This window comes from Peromyscus maniculatus, chromosome 14 (genome assembly GCF_049852395.1).
Source record: "Peromyscus maniculatus bairdii isolate BWxNUB_F1_BW_parent chromosome 14, HU_Pman_BW_mat_3.1, whole genome shotgun sequence".
Lineage (NCBI taxonomy): Eukaryota > Metazoa > Chordata > Mammalia > Rodentia > Cricetidae > Peromyscus > Peromyscus maniculatus.
Window position 1 is genome coordinate 33,300,925 of NC_134865.1, and position 22,562 is coordinate 33,323,486.

The window sequence follows — 22,562 nt, forward strand, 5'->3', positions numbered from 1 at the left end:
GCCATCCTGTGTCGTTTTCACCTGAGCAGTATTTCTCAGGAATGTAACTACACACAAGTAGACAAGTGAATGATTTTCTTTATACAAAGAAACTATCACTAAATAAAACTTTTTGAAATTCAGTGTGAGATATATTTTCAGTGGTGCTTTTTTCCATGTTTACCATTTGTTAGCACTTAAATGGGGTAGCTAAGAAAACAAAGAGCCACAGCCCTGCAGTAAGATAGCACCAAAATGTTCTATCCTCCCTGCTAAATGAAAGTAGAAATTTATTGCTCTCTCTCTCTCTCTCTCTCTCTCTCTCTCTCTCTCTCTCTCTCTCTCTCTCTCTCTCTCTCTCATGTGTGTGTGTGTGTGTGTGTGTGCGCGCGCACACACACACACACACACATCTGGGTAAAACTTTATTCTTTGTTTTTTTCCAGTATTTTAATGTTATTGGAAACAGGTTTATGATGGAGCAGTAGCAGGAGATATTCAAGCATAGGAGGTAAGCAGTAGAGGCTGCAGAATGAGAACTTCTTATATAGCCTAGCTGTATCTGCCTTACATCTCAGGAAGAAGCCATTAAAGTGATTCTAGAGACAGTGCAGATTGTTTTCAGTCCAGAGCAGTCACTTGGGCTAGCAATGCTTCTTATTCTGATCCCGAAACAGGTTGTTTTCACAGAATGCATACTCACAATGTGACTGTCCTTTTCCAAGATGATTAAATAATAAGTACTATTTACAGAGCTAGATATTGCTGCCTTGTGCATGTTCAGCTCATTTCCAGGGCACAGTTCAGTTCCATCTCTGCCAGTGGTGACATCTCGTAAGTCATAAGAGGAGTTGATTTTAGCTGTGTGCTCCGTGAGTCTTCTCCCCCTGCTCTTGTTTGTAGCCTGAACTCCTTTTCATCTGCAGTCTCCTGTGCTTGAACATGTCATTATGTCTAGCCACGAACAGCAAGACTACGAGATCAGAGAATGTAAAAACTGGTGATGGGCTGTTACCTGGCCACCCATGAGATCCCAGCCTTAAGAGGAGGCCTCCACCCTGAGGCTGGGGTTGGCCTGCAGTGAAGGCTCCCGGTTTGTCACCTGAGGTTAGAGCAGGCTGTTGAGTCCCCATCATGACCAGCCCCTGGTGATTCTTCCTTTCCTGTTGCTCTCCGGCTTTCCTTATCACAAATGATCAACAGATTTGTCTTTGGAGTGTGCCATCTCTTTCCTCGTCTGATATGCTGAGTAAGGGCTAAGACAGTCCCTTAAGCTTTATTCACTGCTGGCTAAGTCTGCAAGCACAGGAAACAACATTATCTCTTCTTTATTTTCCCCCAAACACTCATGTCTTCAAGAATAAGTCTGAGAAAGCTCTACTTCCTAAAACCTAACTGTCCTAGAAGAAAAAGTATCTATAACTTTCTAAACTTTGGATGTAGATGCTCACAAAGTGGTAATTCTGGAAATGTGGGCAGCAGCAGGCTCCAGGCTTGGACGCCTGAACTCTGGCTTTCCTGGCATTTCAGTCTGTCTCAATAGTTTACATCTACATTCTGTCGCATTTAATACATCCAGACTCGTTTACATTTTCAATGAGAAAAAAAGCCTCTCATGTAAACACAGCTTATGGTTGGGGAGATTTTAATTGTTGAAGGCAGTAAACATACTGAGAGCTTGTTTTACTTTTGAAAAATATTAAATAGGGAAAGATACCACTTGATTTCAATATACTCTGTCAGAAAGCAGTTTCCAAGAGCTCTTACAATACGAGAGCCATTTGCCAACTTACTGATGTTTTACAAAAATCATAGCAAGGTTTACTCATTTAGTGCCTGGAGTTTTGGACGGAACAAATCAATTTTTCTGTGGTTTATTTCTTAGCTACTAAAATGAATGTTTTGGGAAATATTCGTTGCCTTCATTTGATAAGGGACCCCACCCATTGTACGTGTTCCACGCGTTAAGAAGACACCTCTGTTTAGTTTGCTGTCTTACAGGCGGCTAAGAATCACCACACCAATGTTTCCTGTGCAGTCCAGACCTGAAAGAAGCCGTTCTACAGACACTGCCTGCATTTTAGCCCCGCAAGCAACTACAGCACCGCAGCAGTGAGTGCCTTTGGGTGCCATTTCTGGCAGCACTTTAAGGCTGTTTTTTCCAAGGGCAAGATCTAGGCTTGTAAGACTCAACCGGCACCTGCCAACTTAGGTTGGACAGTAGTCCTGTTTGCAAGTCTCCTCCAAACGAGGGGTGTGACTTCATCTTACTGCTTTTCCAGCCCCCAGTCGTGGACGGTAGCTCTGATTTCTCCCTTCTTGAGGTGCTACGGAGAGCTCTTGAAGTGCATAGGACTGGTGAGCTACAGACAGAGGAAAACGAAAGACAGCAAGCACTGCAGGGCACTTGAATGGGCTGATTCCTGTGACTGTCACTGATGACCAGCTCCAGCCTACTGGAGTCTCCACCCAGCTGGGCATGCAGCAAGCTTCATGTTTCATTTCACAGTTGAAGCATTTAACGTATTACAGCCTTTAATGCAGAAACTCTAACCCAGATTTACTATTATCAAGAAATTTCATTTTGAATTTCGTCTTGCTATTAATATGCCTATTTATCTACAAGACCCAGTATACTCTCTGATATTTGCTTTAAAATGGGGCTGCAACATTTTTCCTAATTCAGGACCCTCCTCCTTAACACCTGAGCTTTCAACAAAATTTTTCTACTAAAATAAAAATCTATGAAAATTAAACATGATCAATCTAAATAACACACAAAATTAAACATCTCCTACTCATAATTTTAAACAGTGCAACCTATACAAGTTTTAATTAACAAATTTATAGCATCTTAGAAACCTATGAAAACAAATGTTATGATATTAAAGATACTTAAAACAAATTGATTTCATGAAAAAGTGTGAAAGCAACAAACTTTTCATTTAAAGCTTTAATAAATGAATAGTTTTTTAGGACTATGAGTCTAGTAAACATGTTATATTTTTCAATGAAAGTAGAATTGCAAAGATTTGAATATTAAGTTACCATCATTTACAAATATCTTAGAATAATTAACTTTTTAAGAAATTGATGAATTTTAAAAGTGATCTAACAATAATGTATTTGTTAAAAATAATTTATTAATCTTGTAATATGTCTAAAATAGAGAAGCAAAGGAATTTTTTTTAGAACTCTTTTCTTCACACAAATCTCTTGTCCAAATGTATAGTAACACCAAGAATTTGCCTGGTCATTCTTGTTCACATGCAGGCATAAGAAAATAACAAAGCTATAAAACATTTTTAGAAACCCTACCAAAAAAAAGCCAATGTAGAGTGTACAATTTATAGAAAGTGAAGTATAAATTTATACATGTATTTAAATGGAAATTGTAAGTATATAATTCATGGGAATTCACAAATACTGGGATAATTATAAGTAATTCATAAACAATTTTTATGCCCAGATCCCGGGGACTCTTAATTATGGATTTAAATTGTTGAATGAAGAAGAAAACTAGAAATCTTTTTGATCAAACACAAAATGTATATGCTTACTGCATAATTTTCTATTAATTTAATAATACCTTTGTCTAAAGGTTTTACATTAAAATACTCTCAAGTATAAAAACAATGTCTGAGTTTTGAATATATGGATCAGTAGATATGTTATGTATTGGTTCTTAAGATTTACATGCTTCAGCCACCAAGATAATTCGGTGAATAAAGATGCTTGTAGTGTGAGCCTGATGACCTGAGTTTAATGTTGAATAAATACAGAAGGAAAGCACAGAAGACAAAGTTGTCCTCTGATCCCTACATGCACATTGTGACACATGGGCTCCCTCTACACAACATGGTACATACATCACACTAATAATGAAGCAGGAAATGTTTCTTAAAGATTTACATACTAGACAGTACAATTTTTTAAAGGAAAAACAAATGCTTTATGCTTTTAAAATAAAAGCAAAATAGGAGGATTTTTCTTTTTGACACCATATTTAGAGTTATTCTGTCTTCAAACAGGTAATGCCCAGGATGCACACTAAATCCTATGACCTTTGGGGACATTCTGCCACATAGAGTGAACTATTCCACACCAATGGCCTCTGAGCCTCACTGATGCCTGGGATTTAGTAATGAAGGGTTTTGCTTAGAACGGCATGCTTGCCGCCCTTGTTTGAGGGCTTCAGTTCAATACAGCTACTCAAAGCAACATCCATGAGAATCGCATGACAATAATGGTAGAAACCCCAGTGCTCAGTTGTCTCTATGTACTTTAAATATGAGTACTGTTAACTCTAAACCATGTCAATGACTGAAATATACAAACAAGATGTGACATGGGTTAAATGAAAACTACTCTTACTTATTCTTATTTCAAACTTGAGGACTAACGTGTGGTCTGCATATTTTTTTCTTTTCTTCTCTTTTTAGTCGTTGGGATCAGGCCATAATACCATGATTAATCAATGAAGAATGGGGTTAGTGCTGATAATTTCATTTTCCATGATAATTTTTCTCACAAAATGTTTTATTATTATAAAAAGTATCATGAAAAACTGGGGAATGTGAAGGAAGTTGAAAATTTGAACTATAGAGAGTTTGAAAGAGAGACATCAATTATAAATATTACCCCAGAAAATGTCAAGACATTTTTACACATAATTTATTTTCTAATGCATTGATACTTCTGCCCTTTCATTAATCAGACATAGATATTTAAAACTGTGCAGCAATGCTCAAAATTATACTTTCTAAAATCGGATATTTAAATTAAGAGAGGGAATGTAGTCTAAATCTAATTAGATTTATATTCCAGGAATTAAATTACTTTTTATCTGAAATAAAAATCTAAAAAATACGCCCATTAAGTTATTCATTCATAGACTGACATCTTTCAAATGACCAAAGTTAGCTTCCATTTTATATGGAATTTTCTTCCAAATTTCCCCAGATATGACAAAAAATTAGCCCCTTTTCCATTAAATTTTCACTTGAAATTAATTTATTAGCTTGAGTAGGCTCTATCATGATTATAAATTATACTCTCCAGCACCAAGATGAAGTTTTTCCAAATACTGAAGGAAAATGTGCATGATGATATTGTTATTTCTTTTTACTGGTAGAAATTTGCTTACAGGGTATCAATATAACGGTTTTTATTGATAATTGCTATAAAAGAAATATGAATGTTTACATATGTAATGTCAGGGTTTAATGTAAGTGAAATCTGCCACCATTTCTCTCATTGACTGCTCTGTTTTAAAATGAACAAAAAATAAATAAACAGATCTGCAGGGAACTGAAGTCATTTCCTATTTTTAGTTGCATGCTTCCACTCTCTGCTCACGCTCAAGCTTAAAGTAGTTGATTTAGAAGGAACCCCTGATCTGACATTGAGAGTTATTAACTAAGGCCACTCATGTAGGTCAATGGTTCCTACATTTGTTTCTTAAAGTCAGGTCACCACTTAAGAATGGCCTCATCTAAAAATTGACACTCGAGCAAGTTCCACAATGCCATTTTATATACTATAGTTTGAAGATTTTAAACTGTTCAAAATTCTCCTGGATATCCAAGGTCCTAAAGATTGTATTTTATTCTAAAGAAAATATAAAAAGTTATAATCCAGTAAGACAGGAATAAATCACAAAGTTGTTTGTCTTATTTTCAGAAAGTGTAATTATTGGAATATACAGGAAATATCAAACTATAATAGCAGAATTAGATGGAATTAACATTATTCTGAGGTGAGCTTGTTGTATATATTAGATACATCACTTTTTATTCTGTATAGCCACACACACAGACTCACATAATTCGGAACAAAATATGTTGTGCTATAATAGCAATTTGCAATTTAAAAAAATCTAATATGATTCAAAACCTAATAAAATCTACATCCCCAAATTATTCATTATATTTTTGAAAGGAATATAGTTATAAAATTATGCCTTAAAATAAAAGGCGTCCTTATTTTCACTAAACTAAACTGAATAGAGAATATGTACAGATTAATGGTATATATTAACTGCATAAAAGCTGCTTAGATTAAGAGAGCACAGCTATTTTAACAAACTTGAACAATTCATGCCCGCTACTATATCGCTTGGTATAATTGAAGCCAAAATTTCTCAGTATTTATAGACATTTTCCCAATCACCTGGTTTGTACTGATTGTTTTAAGCACAGTTGTAAAGTTTCGAACTTTAAGAGTCCCTTTGAAGGAGTGGCAGATGTTGGCTTTACTAACATTGCTGGAAAGGGGAGCTGGTTCAAAGTTACAAAAATGTTTAGCACATAAAATGAAAATTGGTCATTTTTAATTGTTAGTTAACTATAATGGAAGAATAATGTCTATAAATATTGACTTTTATATTGGGAAGCTTTAGGGGTTTATATAAGTGTGTTTTCAAATGTGTTTTCAGGACAGAAATACTGGACAGTGTTATATATTGAAATCATTGGATTCTTTACTATGGATAAAAATGTAAGGTTTATACACAATTTGGTTGTTTAACACTATTTCCTGGTGTTTAAATTTCTATTGTAAATTAGTTTAATTATCACACATGCACTGGTATATGAAGACTTGGTCCCAACAATGCCTTTGAGTGGAACACTGCATATACTCTCAACTGTAAATACTCAGTGATTGTAAAATGTCTAAATATATAAACTGGTGCTACTATGCATGATGTAATATTTATCTAATGTAGTCATAAATCTCAGATTGTCCAATATAATTTATTGGACATTTATTAATTATGGAGGTATATTGAAATAATCAAGCTGTGCCAAATAAGGCTTATGTGTTGATAACAAAATAGTATTATAACTATTTTCTATGTTATTTTACTCTCTGGTTAGTCAAAAATGTTTATAGAATAGTATGAAATAACTTAACCTTGAATTGAATGTTCACTGTATAAATTGAAATAGGACTTAGATGGCTTTGAGTTAAGCTTACCTATGATCTAATCGATATAAACTCAGAGCCTGAACACATGAATTTTATTCACTAAGTATACCAAGACAACTGATGATTGACTGTGATGGTCTGTCAATGGGAACGTTGGTTCCAAGTGGACCCCAGTGACATTATCCTTGCTAATGATTGTACTTCCCATTCTTGTAACCTATTGATACATCATGGGGTTTACACATTTTTTATTCTGTTTCTTTGTTTCTGTGTTCTAAAATGAGATTCACAACACGAAAACAAGCTTCACTTTGCTGTGTGGTTATTTCCCCTGACAGAGGTGATGGAAACAACTATTAGTCAATTTAAAGACAGTTTTTATTAAAATAACTTAAGGAAGTAAATTTTCTTAGTTTTACTCTCCCTGTTTCCCCAACTAAAAATAAGTTGTGCCTGAACAAAAATTCCTTCGTGTGCCGTAATCTTTAGGGCATTGGTTCAGCTAAGAAGCAGGCCACGGTTCCCTTGCGGAAGGAGACTCGAGTTGGGGCTTCTGGCTCTTGCTGAGGTAGCTGCCAACCTGTTGGGCCTTCCAAGCATTCTTGATCATAAATGCCCTGCCTGAGGAACCCCAGTGCATCCTAACACGCCTTCTCAGGAATCTTTTCAATAGCTTAGGATTTCAGATCGCGTTAGCGATAACCACTAAAAATGAATGACAGTGCTAACTTTCTTGGACGTAACTAATCACTGTTGTGCATTAAAAGTCCACATTCACCCTGGACCTCGGAAAATAAAGGTTCATCCTTGAGGCTGGAAAGGAAGGGTCACCCCACAGGGAGGCTGAGAAAAGTTTCTGTTATCATTTAACATGATATAAAATACACAGCAGTTACTGTCGTACACAGCAAAACACGTGGCCTAAATTGTTTAAAATGCTACTCCCCCCCCCATTTTTTCCAATGCCTAGAATTACATTTTCTAACTCTCACTAACACAGAAGATTAAATACATTCAAACATTTTATTAATTAAGTGACATCTTCCAAAGTATGTATCCAGGTTGCCACGTAACTGCCGAGAAACTAGGACTCGATTAAAAAGAAGAAGGAGGAGGAGAAGGAGCAGAAGAGAAACATCTTAATAATGAGAAATATAGCTACAGGTTTTGATGCGCTGCCTGGAAACTTCCAGCTTCCCTGGACTACCACAATGCACTGGCTACTGACCTTTCAGGTCCTTGAACCCATGGGGGAGACTCTCCTTTGGTTGGGCTGCTCAAGTGACCCACACCTTGTCTGCTCACCCTAGTGCTGTTGCTTCCAGCACCATCAGAGCGGCTCAGAGCTCTCCAGTGCGTCTCAAAACTCTACTTTTATTTCCCACTTTCGAAGTTCAGGGGGGTTTTTGTTTTGTTTTGTTTGTTTTTTCCTAGGTTAGCACCCCATAATTCTAATCTACTATGAAGAATGATCTTTCTTCAAATCCTCATTTGCTAATTCACAATGTTTGGATGTATTCCTTAAATACTTCTAGATTCCTAGATAATGCCTTTTTCGCCAAATAAATAGAAGGCTTTTAAAAATTATTATTATTTTAAGTAGAGTGCTATTTAAGGAACTCTGAAAGCAAAACGTTAAAAAAATGTTTTTTTTCCCGAGTATTTTGTCAAATCCCAGTTAAAGTTCAAGATATTGCGCAATGATCTGGAAATGCAGTTAAGAATGGGAAAAATCGAGCTGTTCGGAGTTGGGAATTTGTAAGGCAAAAGTCAAGAAGAAGCGCACGCACGTACACAGGCACGCATTCGGAGCGGATGCAGCATCCCAAGGCTCACACCCCTCCCAGCGCGTGGATGGACCGCCACGCTCCTTAACCGATTTCGCAGACTGTCACTCGCTCTTTTTTCACCACCTCTGGAAAACTAGTTTGCGATCTTGGAGGGCTTTGAACGTCTGGATGTAGATATATTAACCTCAGCGAAACACGTGTTCCCCCAATTACACGGCCGGCCGGCCGAAGCTGCAAGGACGGATTCGGCCACCGGGCCTGGAAGGGCTAGGTGTTGCGCGGTTTGCCTGCCAGAGCCTTCCGGCATCTCCCGGCCCCTTCCCAGCCCAGCGCACACTCTCCCTGGGGGTGCTCTGCGGGCACTCACCTGAGCTGTCGCTTTTCCTCTTGCCGCCGCCTCTCTTTTCCACCTCCGCGGGTGACAGCGCTTGGCGGCCATAGTCCCCGGGTGCGCACACGGCTCCGGTCGGGGTGCTGGAGCCCAGGCTGGAGGAGTTGGAACACAGGACCGGAGGGCTGCTCCCCAGCTCGGGAGGCCCTCCCGAGTCGGGCTGCAGGCACAGGCTGTGCCGGGCCGCGCTCGGCGGGGAGGACATCTGCGGGAGGTGCCAGTTGCTCTGAAGAGCCTGGTGCTGCTGCTGCTGGTGGTGGTGATGGTGGTGATGGTGGTGGTGGTGGTGCCCCCTGTGATGCTGGCTGGCAAACATGCTCTCCTCGTTGGGGTATCCCGCGATTATGCAAGACGAGGAAGATGTGGAGAGTTCGGGGTAGGACATGTGGTCAGATCTTCCATGGAGGGCCAGAGAAGACTGCGAGAAAGGGTGCAAGCCTTGTGCTGTGGCGTGGGGGCTGCGCAGGCAGCCAAAGAGGGGGTGTTCCATGGCATGCACGTCTGGACTTCCAGGCAGAAGACTTCACGATGGTCCCAAAGGCCACCAAGCTCTGTCACTTTTCACTGAAAGTCCTAGAACTCTTTCTCCCCAACACACGCACACACACACTCCTTAGGAGTCGCGCGTTTCAGCAGAGCTGGCTAATCCCAGTCCTAAACCTTAGCGGCCAGTCTCCTGCACATATAAACACTGGGACCTGGAGGAGCTTCCCTCGCAGCTGCTCAGATGTCAAGTGTGGGAGAGGTGGAAGCCAAAAGAAGGTGGTCCCAGAGAACTGCTTTCATGGGGGAAATGGCTCGGAGAGGTTATAAATAGAGTGTAATGTGAGCTGGGGGCTGGCTTAGGAGCCCAGAGCTGACCACATGCAAACTCCCTCCAAAACTCCCGCTCAGTCATGCTCTCTCATTTCCAGTTTCCAATTGCTGGCAGGGCAGGAGCGGCTGCTTCACGCCTGCCGGATCCTGGGAGCTTCCACACAGCCAGGGCAGCGCCCAGAGACTCAGTCAGCCGGGCCAAGGCGATCTGTCCCATAGGCTCCCAATGGCCCTGCGTGCAGCCAGCACCCAGTCTCCCTGAGCGCCTGACCGCGGCTCGGCTCACCATTCTTTGAACTGAGATTTGTCAAAGCTTGGTGGGGGTAGGGGTGGTGGTCACCTGCAGGCGCTCCAGGACTGCTCCCCGACCTTGCAGACCACAGAGAACTTAAGCAGAGTTCAAGAGAAGGGGAAGAGCGGAAGCAGTCTCGCTTTTCAAACTCCCAGACTCGCAGTTCCCGCGCCCTAGGCACATCACGGTATTTCCCTTTTAGGTGTGTGAGGACGGAAGGTTGGAGGTTTATAGCACAGAGCTGCTCTGTGTGCGGAAAAGAGAGGTACCCGTAGGTGAGTCGATGGAAAGCGTGAAGCAGAAATGGATGCAGGTTCTGACTCCCTGGCATCACACACGTGCCGCTCCTAGTAGTGTCCTTTTCCTCTCTTTTCCGACCCTCCTCCCACCTCTCTTTACCGGTCCAGCTCGCATTCGCTCACCAGAAAGTTTTCCTAGGTCAGGAATAATCTGATCCAGTCTCAAATGAAATGTGTAGCGTCCAGCCTCACCATAGTGTAACCCTTCAGGAGCCAATTCACAGCCCCCTCTTGTCCGTCCTGAAACGCGCCCTCTCTTTCTCTCACCGAGGTGCCGCTTGCATCCTTTCAGTTCCTCGCCGCTTGCTTTTCTGTTTGAAGCAGATACCACACTTAACATTCCCCAGTTCACTCTGCTAGGACGGCTCCGTCCCCCCAGCCTACAGTCTGTGCTCCTGGAAATGAACTGCACAAGTTGCCACGGGTGAATTTGTGAGAGCCGGGGCTGGGATTTGGCACAGCCATTAGCTTGGCCACACAGGGTCTACTGGGGGTCCTGTCGTTCACCCACAACAAGCTTTGAGGAATGAGCTACAGGAAAGTCGGGTCCTGTCTGGGAAGTGTCTACCAGGAGGACATCTGTAGTGTGTGCTCCTTGTTCAGTGCTTTGAACTGAACTGCCAATACAGTTAACTGCCACATGTTCATTGTCTGAGTGACCAGAAGATGATGGCCAAGTCTTTGAAATTGCTAATGAGATTAATGAGTACAGCAACCTGAACTAGACATCTGGTTTAAATTAGGAAAAGGTATTGATTAATTTTGGAGGGGTGTCCCCAAAGCAGAACCCGTCCTTCGGCGGTCCATCTGACATTCGTCTGCTGCCCTTTGTTTTAAGAGGTTCTCCAGAAGGGCGACTTCCAAACAAACCTTCACATCCGTGTGAAAAGCCGAATTGTTTTTCACTTCTTAGGATGCAGTGGAGTGGGGGCTGATCAGGAATTCGAAGATTTGTAAGCGCTGCTTTCTTTAACGGAAATTGAGCCCTATTTTGAGGGAAATTAGTTTTGCAGACTTCGTTAGGGGGGGAAAAAGAAGCTAAAACTTTTGTTCACCAGCTGCTCAACTTTTCAGTCTCAGGCTGAGCTGGAGCCTACAGCAAGTCTTTGACGGTAAGGTTCTTCGCCTGTAATTTGGGAATCTAGTCCTAAGGAGGGGCACTGAGTATTCTTGGGGTGCGTGGCCGCTAAGAGCTTTAGGTACTGGCAGGACTTAGATTTTAAGAGTATTTGTTCTGCCATTGCCCACACCCTTGGTTCTTTAAGAATTAAAAAAGAGGGCGGGAAGTCCATCTCTCCTATATGATCGGAATATATTTTGATTTTTTTCCTCTTCTTTTTATGGTTTCAATATGCGCTTTGATACTAAATGTGGAAGTACAAGGTGCAACGATATATTTCCTTCCTATACTCCCTTAGCATCTCAGTTGATCCTGGGTTCTGAAAGCATTAGGTTGTATTCAGATTGGAATTTGAGCAATTAGTCCAAAAAAGATAATGAAAATATTTGCAGAGTGCAAGATCCTTCAACTAGAAGCGGTGTAGGAAATGTCAGACAGGCCTGACAAATACATGTATAGACAGTGGCTAACAAAATCTATCCATGTCTCTTCAGCTTTGTTCATAAATGAATAGTTGCATTTAACTAGGATGTTAGCTAGCAGGTAAGAGTCACTAGCAAGAGGGATGTTTCTATCTCCATAGAGGCTGGCATTTTGTGAGCCCGCCCAGAGGCTGTGCTGGCTTTTTTCTCATTCACTCCATCAGATGTTAACAGCATATCCGGAAATTCCTCTACAACCTGCCTCAGCAGTCAGTTAGCCTCTGGAAAGGTGAGGACAGCAATCTGGGAAAGAAGAGTGAAAATAAAAAAGCTAGTAAAGGAGGGACTTGCTTCCAAAGGACACAAACAAGAAAGATCTTTGAAATTGAAGGCACAGAACATTAAATCTCCTAAGACTGAAGAAGTTCAGATTTCTGGTATAAAGCATAGAACAGCAAAATGTCTTGGGAAAGGGCAGGGTGCTTAAACTCAAAAGGAGCAAAGTCTTGCTGCTTTCAAAACTGAATGTGGCTATTGAAGTTTCATAATGCTTAAATATTACTAACCATCCCACACTTTCAAAAACTTCCCCTTTTTAGAATATTTATAATGATACAGAACTTTTATATTTATATTCTAGGCCGTGCTTGTTTTTTAATGAAGAAAAGAGACACCAGGGGAAAAAAAGCAACAGTACTTTTTCTAGGAGCTGTCTTAATATGTGCACTTAAAAAAATCCAAAGATTAATATGACTTTCAATAACAAGGTGAATTGTGAAAATTCTTATTATTAAGATATCAGTGTCATTTGAGCTCTAATATTTATCCTTCATAAACATGCACTTCAGTATTCCAAGAAAAGAAAAAAATCCTGTTATGTTAGCATAAATGTCAAATATAGGGGTTTAATATCAAATAGTGCATTACAGAGTGTAGGAAAATGTTTAGCTCTTGTGGGGATTTATAACCATAACTATTTAAACATTCATTACATGCCTTAAAGCTGTCTGACTAATAAAGTGAAATTCAACAATAAAGGCAGTTTTTTTTTTAAAAAAAATAGTCTTTTATCTAAAATGAGATTGATCTTATTTAATGTTTAAATTTTATTTTAAGATACACGGTGACTCAAAAGTTGTCATACATTTGAGGGATGATGAGAATTAACATTAAATCCAAGAAATTCCCGCTTTGCATTGTGCATGATACATGTAATATCTTAGGCTTAGATGACTGAACTTGGGATTATCTCTGAAACTTATTGCTTATAGGAATGTCATTGGTACTGCATCTCCCCAAGAAATGCAGTTATGTCCTGCAGTTGGTTGCTTTGAAAACATAGATTTAACAACTATATTCAAATATACTAAGCATTTAATGGCAGCTTAAATGATTTATTACATTCTCTATTTCATTTAACTACAGAATTACCTTTGTCCAGGTATTAAGTATTATAAAATTTAAGGAACAGATGTGCTATATCTATGCTTTTTCCAGATCATTAAAATGTAAACATTTTTATCTTATTCTATTGACACTTTTATAATGATAAAAACTTGTTATATTTTCACAAATAACAGAAAAAAAGAATACTTAAACCATACCTCTGAAGTGTTAAGTATTATCGAACACATTCTACTTTTTTAGTTTCTGTTTTTATATTTAGATTTAATGATTTCTTTCAGAAATTGGTAGTTCTCCTCAATTCACATACCATATTGTAAATCAAATTGTGACAAACAAAAAGTATATCTCTGCCTAAAACCATGAGCCATACATATATAGAAATATACATATATATGCATATATCTGTGATATATTTAAAATATACACATGTATTTGAAACATATTTGAAATATATTTGTAGATGAGACATATTTGAAAATATATGTATTTGAAAAGTAAAACATTTGAAAGGGTAATATTCTGAAAGACAGCATGAAATATAGTTCATGATTAATATAGTTAAACTTAAAAAATATTTTATTAATAGTTCAAAACATATTTGATCAGTCTCAGCCATGATTCCAATCACTTTCCACACTTAGATAGTTTATGAAATTTATGGGGCTTTCTGCCTTCATTTCTGGACAGCATTAAAGTTGGGAAGATCTTAACTGGCTCCTAGATTTCAAAAAGCTTCAAACTAGAATATCTTTTGTATATTTGTCTTAAAACTAGAGTTGCTTGACAGTTAACTTATAATAATAAAAATGAGAAATAATTATCTTTGTCTATATTTCATCTCCATTCATCATCTATGTTATTTTGTCAACAAATGGAGACACTTAAAAATCTTATAGTTAAAAAATACCTTCTTTTCATACCTAAATATAGATGCATAAGGCCATTAGTGCAAGATAGTTCTAGAACAAAATGCTATACATTGCACTGTATGTCATTTATCATTAACTAATAATGCACAGTTTGAGAGAATTGAACTTTTTATTCCTCCTGCATAATAAAGGTAATGCTGTGCACCTTTAAATGTACTGAATTAAGAATAAGTTCATAAATCTCCAAAAACAAAAATTCTATTGAAACCTAAGGCTGGAATGCCAGGTAAAACCTTAGTCCTGTTCTGAGCTTTCCATCTTTAAGAGTTTGGCAAAACTGATGCCGTTTTGGCACTGATGTGGGTTATTCTCCTGTGTAGAAACTGTGTAAATTCTATACTTCATCAATTTGTAGACCATTTTATTCTTAAAGTTATTTTTCCATTTTGAGCATGGTTCATGATCTGAATCACTGAAACCTCTGCTTTAGCTGTATTAACATAGTTTCCCTAAGATATTTAATACACACTCCAAGTGTATACGAAGAGACTCAATACCTCAAGTCAACTGGTTTCCATAGATGCCATGATTTTTATTTATAGGCATAAAACAGAAGGTTGATTATTCATGATCCAAACAAAGTAGAAACTAAAAGCCAAGTAATAAGACTTCTCATGTAACAATTTCTAAAACTTTAAGGCCAGTTCTTTGCTTGGTATTAGAGCTTTGAAATTACTTTCAAAAATGATAGGAAGTATTTTGTTTGAATCCATTTCCAAATTAAAATTATCTCAAACAAGAATGAAAATGATAAAATGACCACCCATCCCTTCCATGTAAGTTGGCCTGTGGAGGGTCAGTAGAGACGGAAAAACAGACAGCAGTGTGCTGAGCAGCTCGCAAACTGAAGAGTGAAATAAACTTAACTATATGGAGAACAGCTTTGTTTTTAATATGAATATAAAGTCATATGAATATATATATATATATATATATATATATATATATATATCAATGATAAAATCCCTAAGTATATGTCTTCACTAACTTAGATTAAAAATTAATTAGCAAGTTTTATATTTAATCGTCTCTCTCTCTCCCTCTCTCTTACACACACACACACACACACACACACACACACACTTGATAGATATAATAATGATTAAATATTCCTATTCTGAGACTGTTTCAAATGATCACATGAATACAGTGAGACATTTAGATAGTCATGACCAGTGCTTAGTCATGTATAAGCTACGGAAAACTGTAGTTCTGAATGATCACTCTCCATCTTATAAATTGGTGGATTCAAACTCATTGTTATTAAATGTTTACATTCAAAATTTAATTTGTTTTTAGAGGATGAGTTTTGCTTTGTTGGTATAATAGTATATGAAAAGGAATAAACAAAATTTCAACAACTGTCACTATCTGAGTTAGTTATCTGAAGCTTAGATCATTCCCAAATTGCAAGCCTACCTCAGCAGACACACAGGTTAAATAAGGTACCCAGGAAAAGGTATTTCTCTGGAATAATGATTACCAGTCATTTTTAACCATAAGTATTAGAAGCTATAATCAAAATCAAGATCTGTATGTGCTACATAAAAGGACATATATATTAAATGAAAACTCCTCAGCATGTAGATGACAGAAGACTCCAATGGCGCCCATTGTGCAGGTCTTTACCCGGGGATCAAATCACATCAGTGAGATACTTCAACGCTTCAAGTTCTGTTCTGAGTCAGCTCTTGTATTCTACCACATTCCCTGATGTGATTTCATCGGAGTCAAAAGCCAAGTCCTTTTGAAGATTAGCATCATACCCACCAAAGTATTTCACACACAGTTGTAGAGTACACTGCTAATTAGATAATTCACACTTAGAATCCAGATACAAAGACAACCAGATACCTGTAGATCATTGTAACGTCAAGACTGTTTTATGTGTGAAAATATAAAGAAGTCCTTAGAAGACTGAATGTCACATACTTTAGGCCTTGAGTTTGTTGTTAGCTGTCATTTTTCTTTCTTCAATAGCATTAAATATTGCTGATATAGATCCATGTGTGTTATGTAACACCTTTTTAACTTCAACAGCAGTTTGTAAATCATTATTATCTATCATATGTGTCAGATATGATATGTAATGACTAAAATAAAACAGTTTACTAGCAATTTCAGTGCAAAAATTTGCAAGATACTAGTCTCAGGTGACAAAGACCCATATCACTCTCAAGTTGAAAACAAGAGCCCACATTAACAAGTCTATATGTCTCCTTTTCCCATTGAAAACATAAGAAAAGAGTATTCTCTATTGAACCTCTTTCATACTAATTACCTATCTTTTTTCTATCACCAATATTATAAATTTATTCCAGGGCTTCATTCCCGCTTCTTGAAGTACATTGAGTCTCATGACACACTCTTGCTTAGAGCTTTCTTCCATCTTAAGGGGTAGGACTAAGAATTTGTTTGGATCTTAGCTCTATCACTTTCTCATTTTGTAGCTATATTGATTTCAACACAAATTAATACTATCATAAGGGAATCTAATAATGTTGTGTTTGCTTATCATGATGTGCAACATAAGTTCAGCAAATGTTGAATAAACTTAGCTTACACCTTGAGCTGCACTGTCAAATAGAGTCTCGTGTGGGGATTGAGCACTGGGAATTTGGTATTGTAAATGAAGACTGGCTATAAGATTAAATGTATCCCAAATTTCAAAGATTTCTTGTTCAATTAATAACCCTTTACACTGAGGGCATGGTAAAATGGTCATTGATGGATGCCATTAATTTAAGCTAATGAAAATATAACATTAAAATTAAATTACTTTCATTGTACTGTACTTGTGTAGCTATTGCTATCTTTCAAATGGCCTGTGTAGCTGACACCATACTTTCCATGGTGCTGAGCCAGAGAGTGAGTGTCTATTGAATTTTTACCTTACTTATTTCCTTCTTTGCAAATAGGTACCAAATTACATACAGATCTGTCAAAATGATGTAAGACCTGAAATCACTCTGTAAGTTGATCCTCTTTGACCCCACAATTGGAGCTTCCCAGTGTGGGACCACACCTGGAAAACTGCCTTGAAGATCTCAAATAGTCAGAGGGAATTCCTGGAACAGAAAAGCATCCTAGCTGAAGACATCCAGTTATCCCTCTGTGCATCAGAAGCATCACTGTTAATTAACTGTTGATATGCTTGAAAGAGTTTGTTTGGCAGTGGCCTTGTGAGGGAAGGCCAGCCAGGTGTATTTTCAGAGTGCTGTGGACAGTGCTGTCACAGTCAGTTAACTTCCACATCTTATTGCCTCAACAAATGCTTATATTTTTACTCATCCAAATTCTGGGGCATTATGGCTGACTCTCTCGGCAACTATCGATATTGTGGATTAGTCATCTCAGCAAGAGTCTGCAAGATTCCCCAGCAGGGTAAGAGAAATGGAGGGTCACATACCTGGGCTTTTACATTTTAATCTAAAGGGGATAAGTATCATTTCTGTTCACCACTCCACAGACCAAACAATTTGTGCATACTTGCAAATGGCCTGGAAAATATTCTGGAGTATACACTACCTGGTGAACCACAGATGTCTCCTTAAAGTAGGCTTTGACCAACTCAAATTCACTTCTAATTCACAAAGCTTACACTGTTAAAATACATTTCTTAAGCCTTCTTGAATCTTCTAATTGCATTTTCTAGTGCAGTTGTCCATGCAAAGTACTCAGTAAACACACTCAGCAGAGCATGAGGTCTATAGGCTTCATCTTTGGGCTGCTTTGTAGTTTCTGATCTCATCAGCAACATGTGGCTACAACTACAGCCACAAAGACATTTTAACTTGCTCTAGCTTCAAGAATCTTAGCTTTGTGAGTTTCATGAGTAATGTAAATGTGGTTTTCTGCTCTAAAGTAGAGGCTCATTTCTACTTCCATTGAAATCAAAACAGTTACATCCCATATGTGTGATGATATTTGGGTTCATTTGGGGATTTTGTCTATAAGCCATTTACAGGTGAGTTGTTAGATCAATTTTTAGTTATGTAAATCAGAGTAATTCATGTCCAATATGATTCTTATATTCAATTAGTATCATACATCCTGTGATGGTTTGTAGTATGATCTGTAGAGATACTTCCCATGTAGTGTCTTCTCAATTACTGACATTGGATTATAGCCAAGCTAATTAAAATTTTGTGTCTAGATTTCCTACCTAAAGTAAAATTGTTCACTTGTAACATTTCAATTATTTACTAAATTGTTATGTGATATTTTATTTGTGTTCTGACAAATAAAGCTTGCCTGGAGACCAGAGGGTAGAGCTAGCCACTAATTAACCATAGAGGCCAGGCAGTGGTGGCTCGCACCTTTAATCCCAGCACTCAGAAGGTGGAAACAGGAAGTAATAAGGCAGGGAGGGCAGAGGCAGGATCTTGGCCCCTTTCAATTGGAGGATCTGAAGAGGTAAGGAGTCACTAGTGGCTGCTCTCCTGCTTCTCTGATCTTCCAGGTTATTATCCTGATATTTAACTCTGGTTTTTAATGATAAGACTAATTAGGATCATGCTTCACTAAATTATATACTCTATATGTAATTAAGCAAGCAAGTTGTGTGATGTATTATATCAGAGAATATTAGCATGAAAGTACTTGTGAACATTATTATCATCAATCTACAGGTACAAATTCTATACGAAAAAGAAGCTATATTCTGTCTAAAACAAGCCCTGTAAGAAAATGCTTATATATATTACATTGTATTTATTCATATTTACTTATATTTCTTCATTATACTGTATTCTAGTTAACACTAACATTTTAAGAAGTCCTGTCTTGGCCGGGCGGTGGTGGCGCACGCCTTTAATCCCAGCACTCGGGAGGCAGAGGCAGGCGAATCTCTGTGAGTTCGAGGCCAGCCTGGGCTACCAAGTGAGTCCCAGGAAAGGCGCAAAGCTACACAGAGAAACCCTGTCTTGAAAAACCAAAAAAAAAAAAAAAAAAAAAAGAAGTCCTGTCTAATGCACAGATATAGACACTAAACTAAAAGAAATATGTATTAATGTAAAATGTTATTTCAGTATTTTAAATAAAATGTTCATATACTTATTTTCCACATATTTGTGTATGTGGCTGTCTGTGTCTATGTGTGTACTTGTGTGTGTGCATGTGCGTGTGTGTCTATAAGCCAGAGGAAAATACCTAGTGTCTTCTTTACTTGCTCTCTACCTTATTTTATGGGACAGGGTCTCTCTCTCAACCTGGAGCTCACAATCAAGCAGCCAGGTTGACCAGCAAGCCCAAGGATCTTCTTGTCTCTAGCTCCCAGAGTTACCGTTACAAGTACATGCCATTGCACTGGATGTTTACACCTGCCTGGTAGGGATTGAACCCGGGTCCTCCTGCTTGTACTTCAAGCTCCTGCAAACAGCCCCAGGTCACATGTATCTCACTTGAGTTTTCTAGTTCTTTCAAAATGAGATTATAATAAAAATAAAAAAGTAAAACTTAGAATTTGGGATGACTGACAAGGAGCAAATACATTAAAACTCATATTGGAACATAACAAATTCACCAAGAGCTATGAAAGTGTGAGGAAGAAACTATGAGCCATTGCTTTCCTATAGTATTTTGGTATAAATTTATAATACTATTGACTATTTTTGATTTTGAGTTTTTATGGATCTAAACTTTGGTTTAACAGTAATGAATACTCCATTAAACAACAGAAGTTTAGTAGAATAGTATCTGGGGGACTAACTCTGCCCTAGATTTAGTACAATGTGAAAATATTAATTACAGAAATGAAATAAAACACCCTTCAAACAATAAGAATTTAAGAATTGAAATTCACAGAGGTTAAGAATTAACATCTTCTGAAATAATCTGCTGGATCCACATATTGAATATACACATGATATGCTTTAATTGAATTGCTTCCTAAGTCTAGAATGGCTTCTTTGTGATTTATATAAAATTTATTAAAATAAAACTCTATAAAAATTGAATATGGAAAACCTTAACAAGCAGTGCCTTCCAGATACTATCAGAAACTTTTTTCTTCCAAAGCCTCTCATTGTAGGACCTAACTGTGTAAAGTCTAAGTTAGAAGCAGAGCTGTTATGATGGATGCAAGTGAGGAATCCTCTTCTTCATACACTGTGGGTTCACTTTTCCTAAAGGGCTCAGTGAGGCTCCCAAGAAGAAGCAAATGGATCTCAGACTGCAAACTAAAAACTACTAATCTCTATGACATGTGCAAGAAAGCCAGTGAGATCCTGCCTCAAATGCTGGATCTTTGTTGTTGTTTTTTAATTTTGGTTGATTGGTTTGGTATGTTAATTACTTTAATAGGTGCAAATTTGGGACAACTTTTTTTTTTTTTTCTCAAGACAGGGCTTCTCTCTGTAGTTTTGATGCTTGTCCTGGATCTCACTCTGCAGACCAGGCTGGCCTCAAACTCACAGAGTTCCACCTGGTTCTGACTCCCAAGTGCTGGAATTAAAGGCATGCACCACCACTGCCCAGCTTGGGACAACTATTTGAGCAGTATTATTTTCTCTTATCCTCACATAGTCAATCATCATTTCCTTCAGGTTTTCTTTTTTTTATGTTTAAGTAGATTCTAAAAATCATGAAATTAAAGTTACTTTTAGTGAGTAAATATTTTAGGTACTACCCTTGCATTGTCAAAAAAAAATTAAAGGAGAGAAGAAATAAAAGTTTCAATATGGCTTGCCCAAGAAAATCCTACTTAAATAAATCTAAAAAGAAAAACACCTTTGAACATATAGAAATAAATACAGGGAAATTAAAGTTCCTAAAAGTACAAGGAACAAAGTTCATCAGACACTATATTATCAATGAAGAAATAAATTGTGAAGATTCTATATGTCTATACAATGAGCCCATTTAATCAGTGAAATATAAAGTCAGTTCAGTTTCAGTTTCAACTGAAAATTGCAGTTAAAGAAGGTGGTCTCTCCAACCAAAAAAGCAATGAACATTCAAACGGAGATTGTCATGGCAACGGTCCAGGAGAATAATACAGTTCATACTTTATTGATTAAAGACTAAATAGGTTTAAAGAAGAAACTAGCATTTTATAAATTGTAACTTTAATTTAGTAATTAAAGGTGGATTAATATAGCCAGAAAAAAAATTGATCAGGTATATCAAAAGATATATGTATATTTAGATATCTAAACTTAATTATTCTACTAAAATATATCATAAGCTAAAAGCTGATTAGATAAATTGTTTTGTATCATGGTAGATACTGGTATCACCACTAAGAATTACGTTCCAATGTAATGAATGGCAGCATAAATACTGTGGTAGGGGCTGGAGAAGTGTTAGATGCACAGTGTGTGTAAGGAGCTGGGTCCAATTCCCAGCACCATAAAAACTAAAAACAGAAGAGAAAAGTCATGAATCAGTGCTAAGAAAAAGCAGATATCAAGTGTATTAGAAAGATGTACTAAACACATAACACGTTTTTGGTATACATATGCACACTTGTGCTCACATGTGCACACACACTCACACACATCTTACTTGATATATAAGATTTACTCAAAGTGACAGCAATCTGAGTTAGCTAATGTCATCCCTGGCAGGTAGTACCTAAAGTCTTCCAGAAGAGTTTTGGGACCTTTATTAATGAATACATAAATTTTATTATCAGGGGGATGCTATTACCATTTCTAAATAGTTTAATGATATATATGAAGTAGTAAAACATTCCTGCTATCATTGGGAACCTATTCCCCATGCTGAAATGCCTTGCTCAGGATTCAGTGGTAGGGTTAGGAGTGGGGAGAAGGGGGTGGAGCTTGGTCCTACCTCAACTTGACATGCCATGCATTGCTGACTCCCGTGGGAGGGAGGTCTGCCTCTTTCCAAAGGGAGACGGAGGAGCAGTGAATGGGGAAGGGAGGCAGAAGGGAGGTCAGGGGAGGGAACTGGTGTAGAGGAAGGAGGGGAAAGTGTGGTCAGTATTTAAAATGAATGAAAAAAATCAATAAAAAAGATAAGAAAAAATATTCTTAGTTTGAGTAGCTAGACCTTTTTCATGTTAAAGGAGTCTATCACATCCAGACATTATCATTGTGTAGTTTTTATGAGCTAGGAGCTAATTTAAGTGTAGATGTAACCAACTGTCTTATCAAAATAAGAAACACAGAACCAATGTAAAAGAGAAAGCCGAGAGGTCAGAGCTCAGAGCTAAAATCTTAC

At 37.8% G+C, this 22,562-nt stretch overlaps 1 protein-coding gene and 1 long non-coding RNA gene across 3 annotated transcripts in view; one reads left to right on the top strand and one right to left on the bottom strand.

The window, feature by feature from the left end:
• Meox2 (mesenchyme homeobox 2) overlaps positions 1–10,153 on the bottom strand; it is a 58,519-nt gene extending 48,366 nt beyond the window's left edge. The window contains exon 1 of the mRNA XM_006983947.4: positions 9,067–10,153. Within this exon, the coding sequence (XP_006984009.1) occupies positions 9,067–9,580 (514 nt within the window). The 5' untranslated portion in view covers positions 9,581–10,153. The remainder of the gene's footprint in view (positions 1–9,066) is intronic.
• Positions 10,154–11,014: 861 nt separating this feature from the next.
• On the top strand, positions 11,015–19,155 carry LOC143268434 (uncharacterized). 2 transcript variants are annotated; one of them, XR_013044323.1, is made up of 3 exons: positions 11,015–11,609; positions 12,680–12,806; positions 17,294–19,155. It is a non-coding gene; the product is annotated as an uncharacterized LOC143268434 (long non-coding RNA). The 2 variants fall into 2 exon arrangements; XR_013044324.1 differs by lacking the exon at positions 11,015–11,609 and adding an exon at positions 11,624–12,328.
• Positions 19,156–22,562: the final 3,407 nt, after the last annotated feature.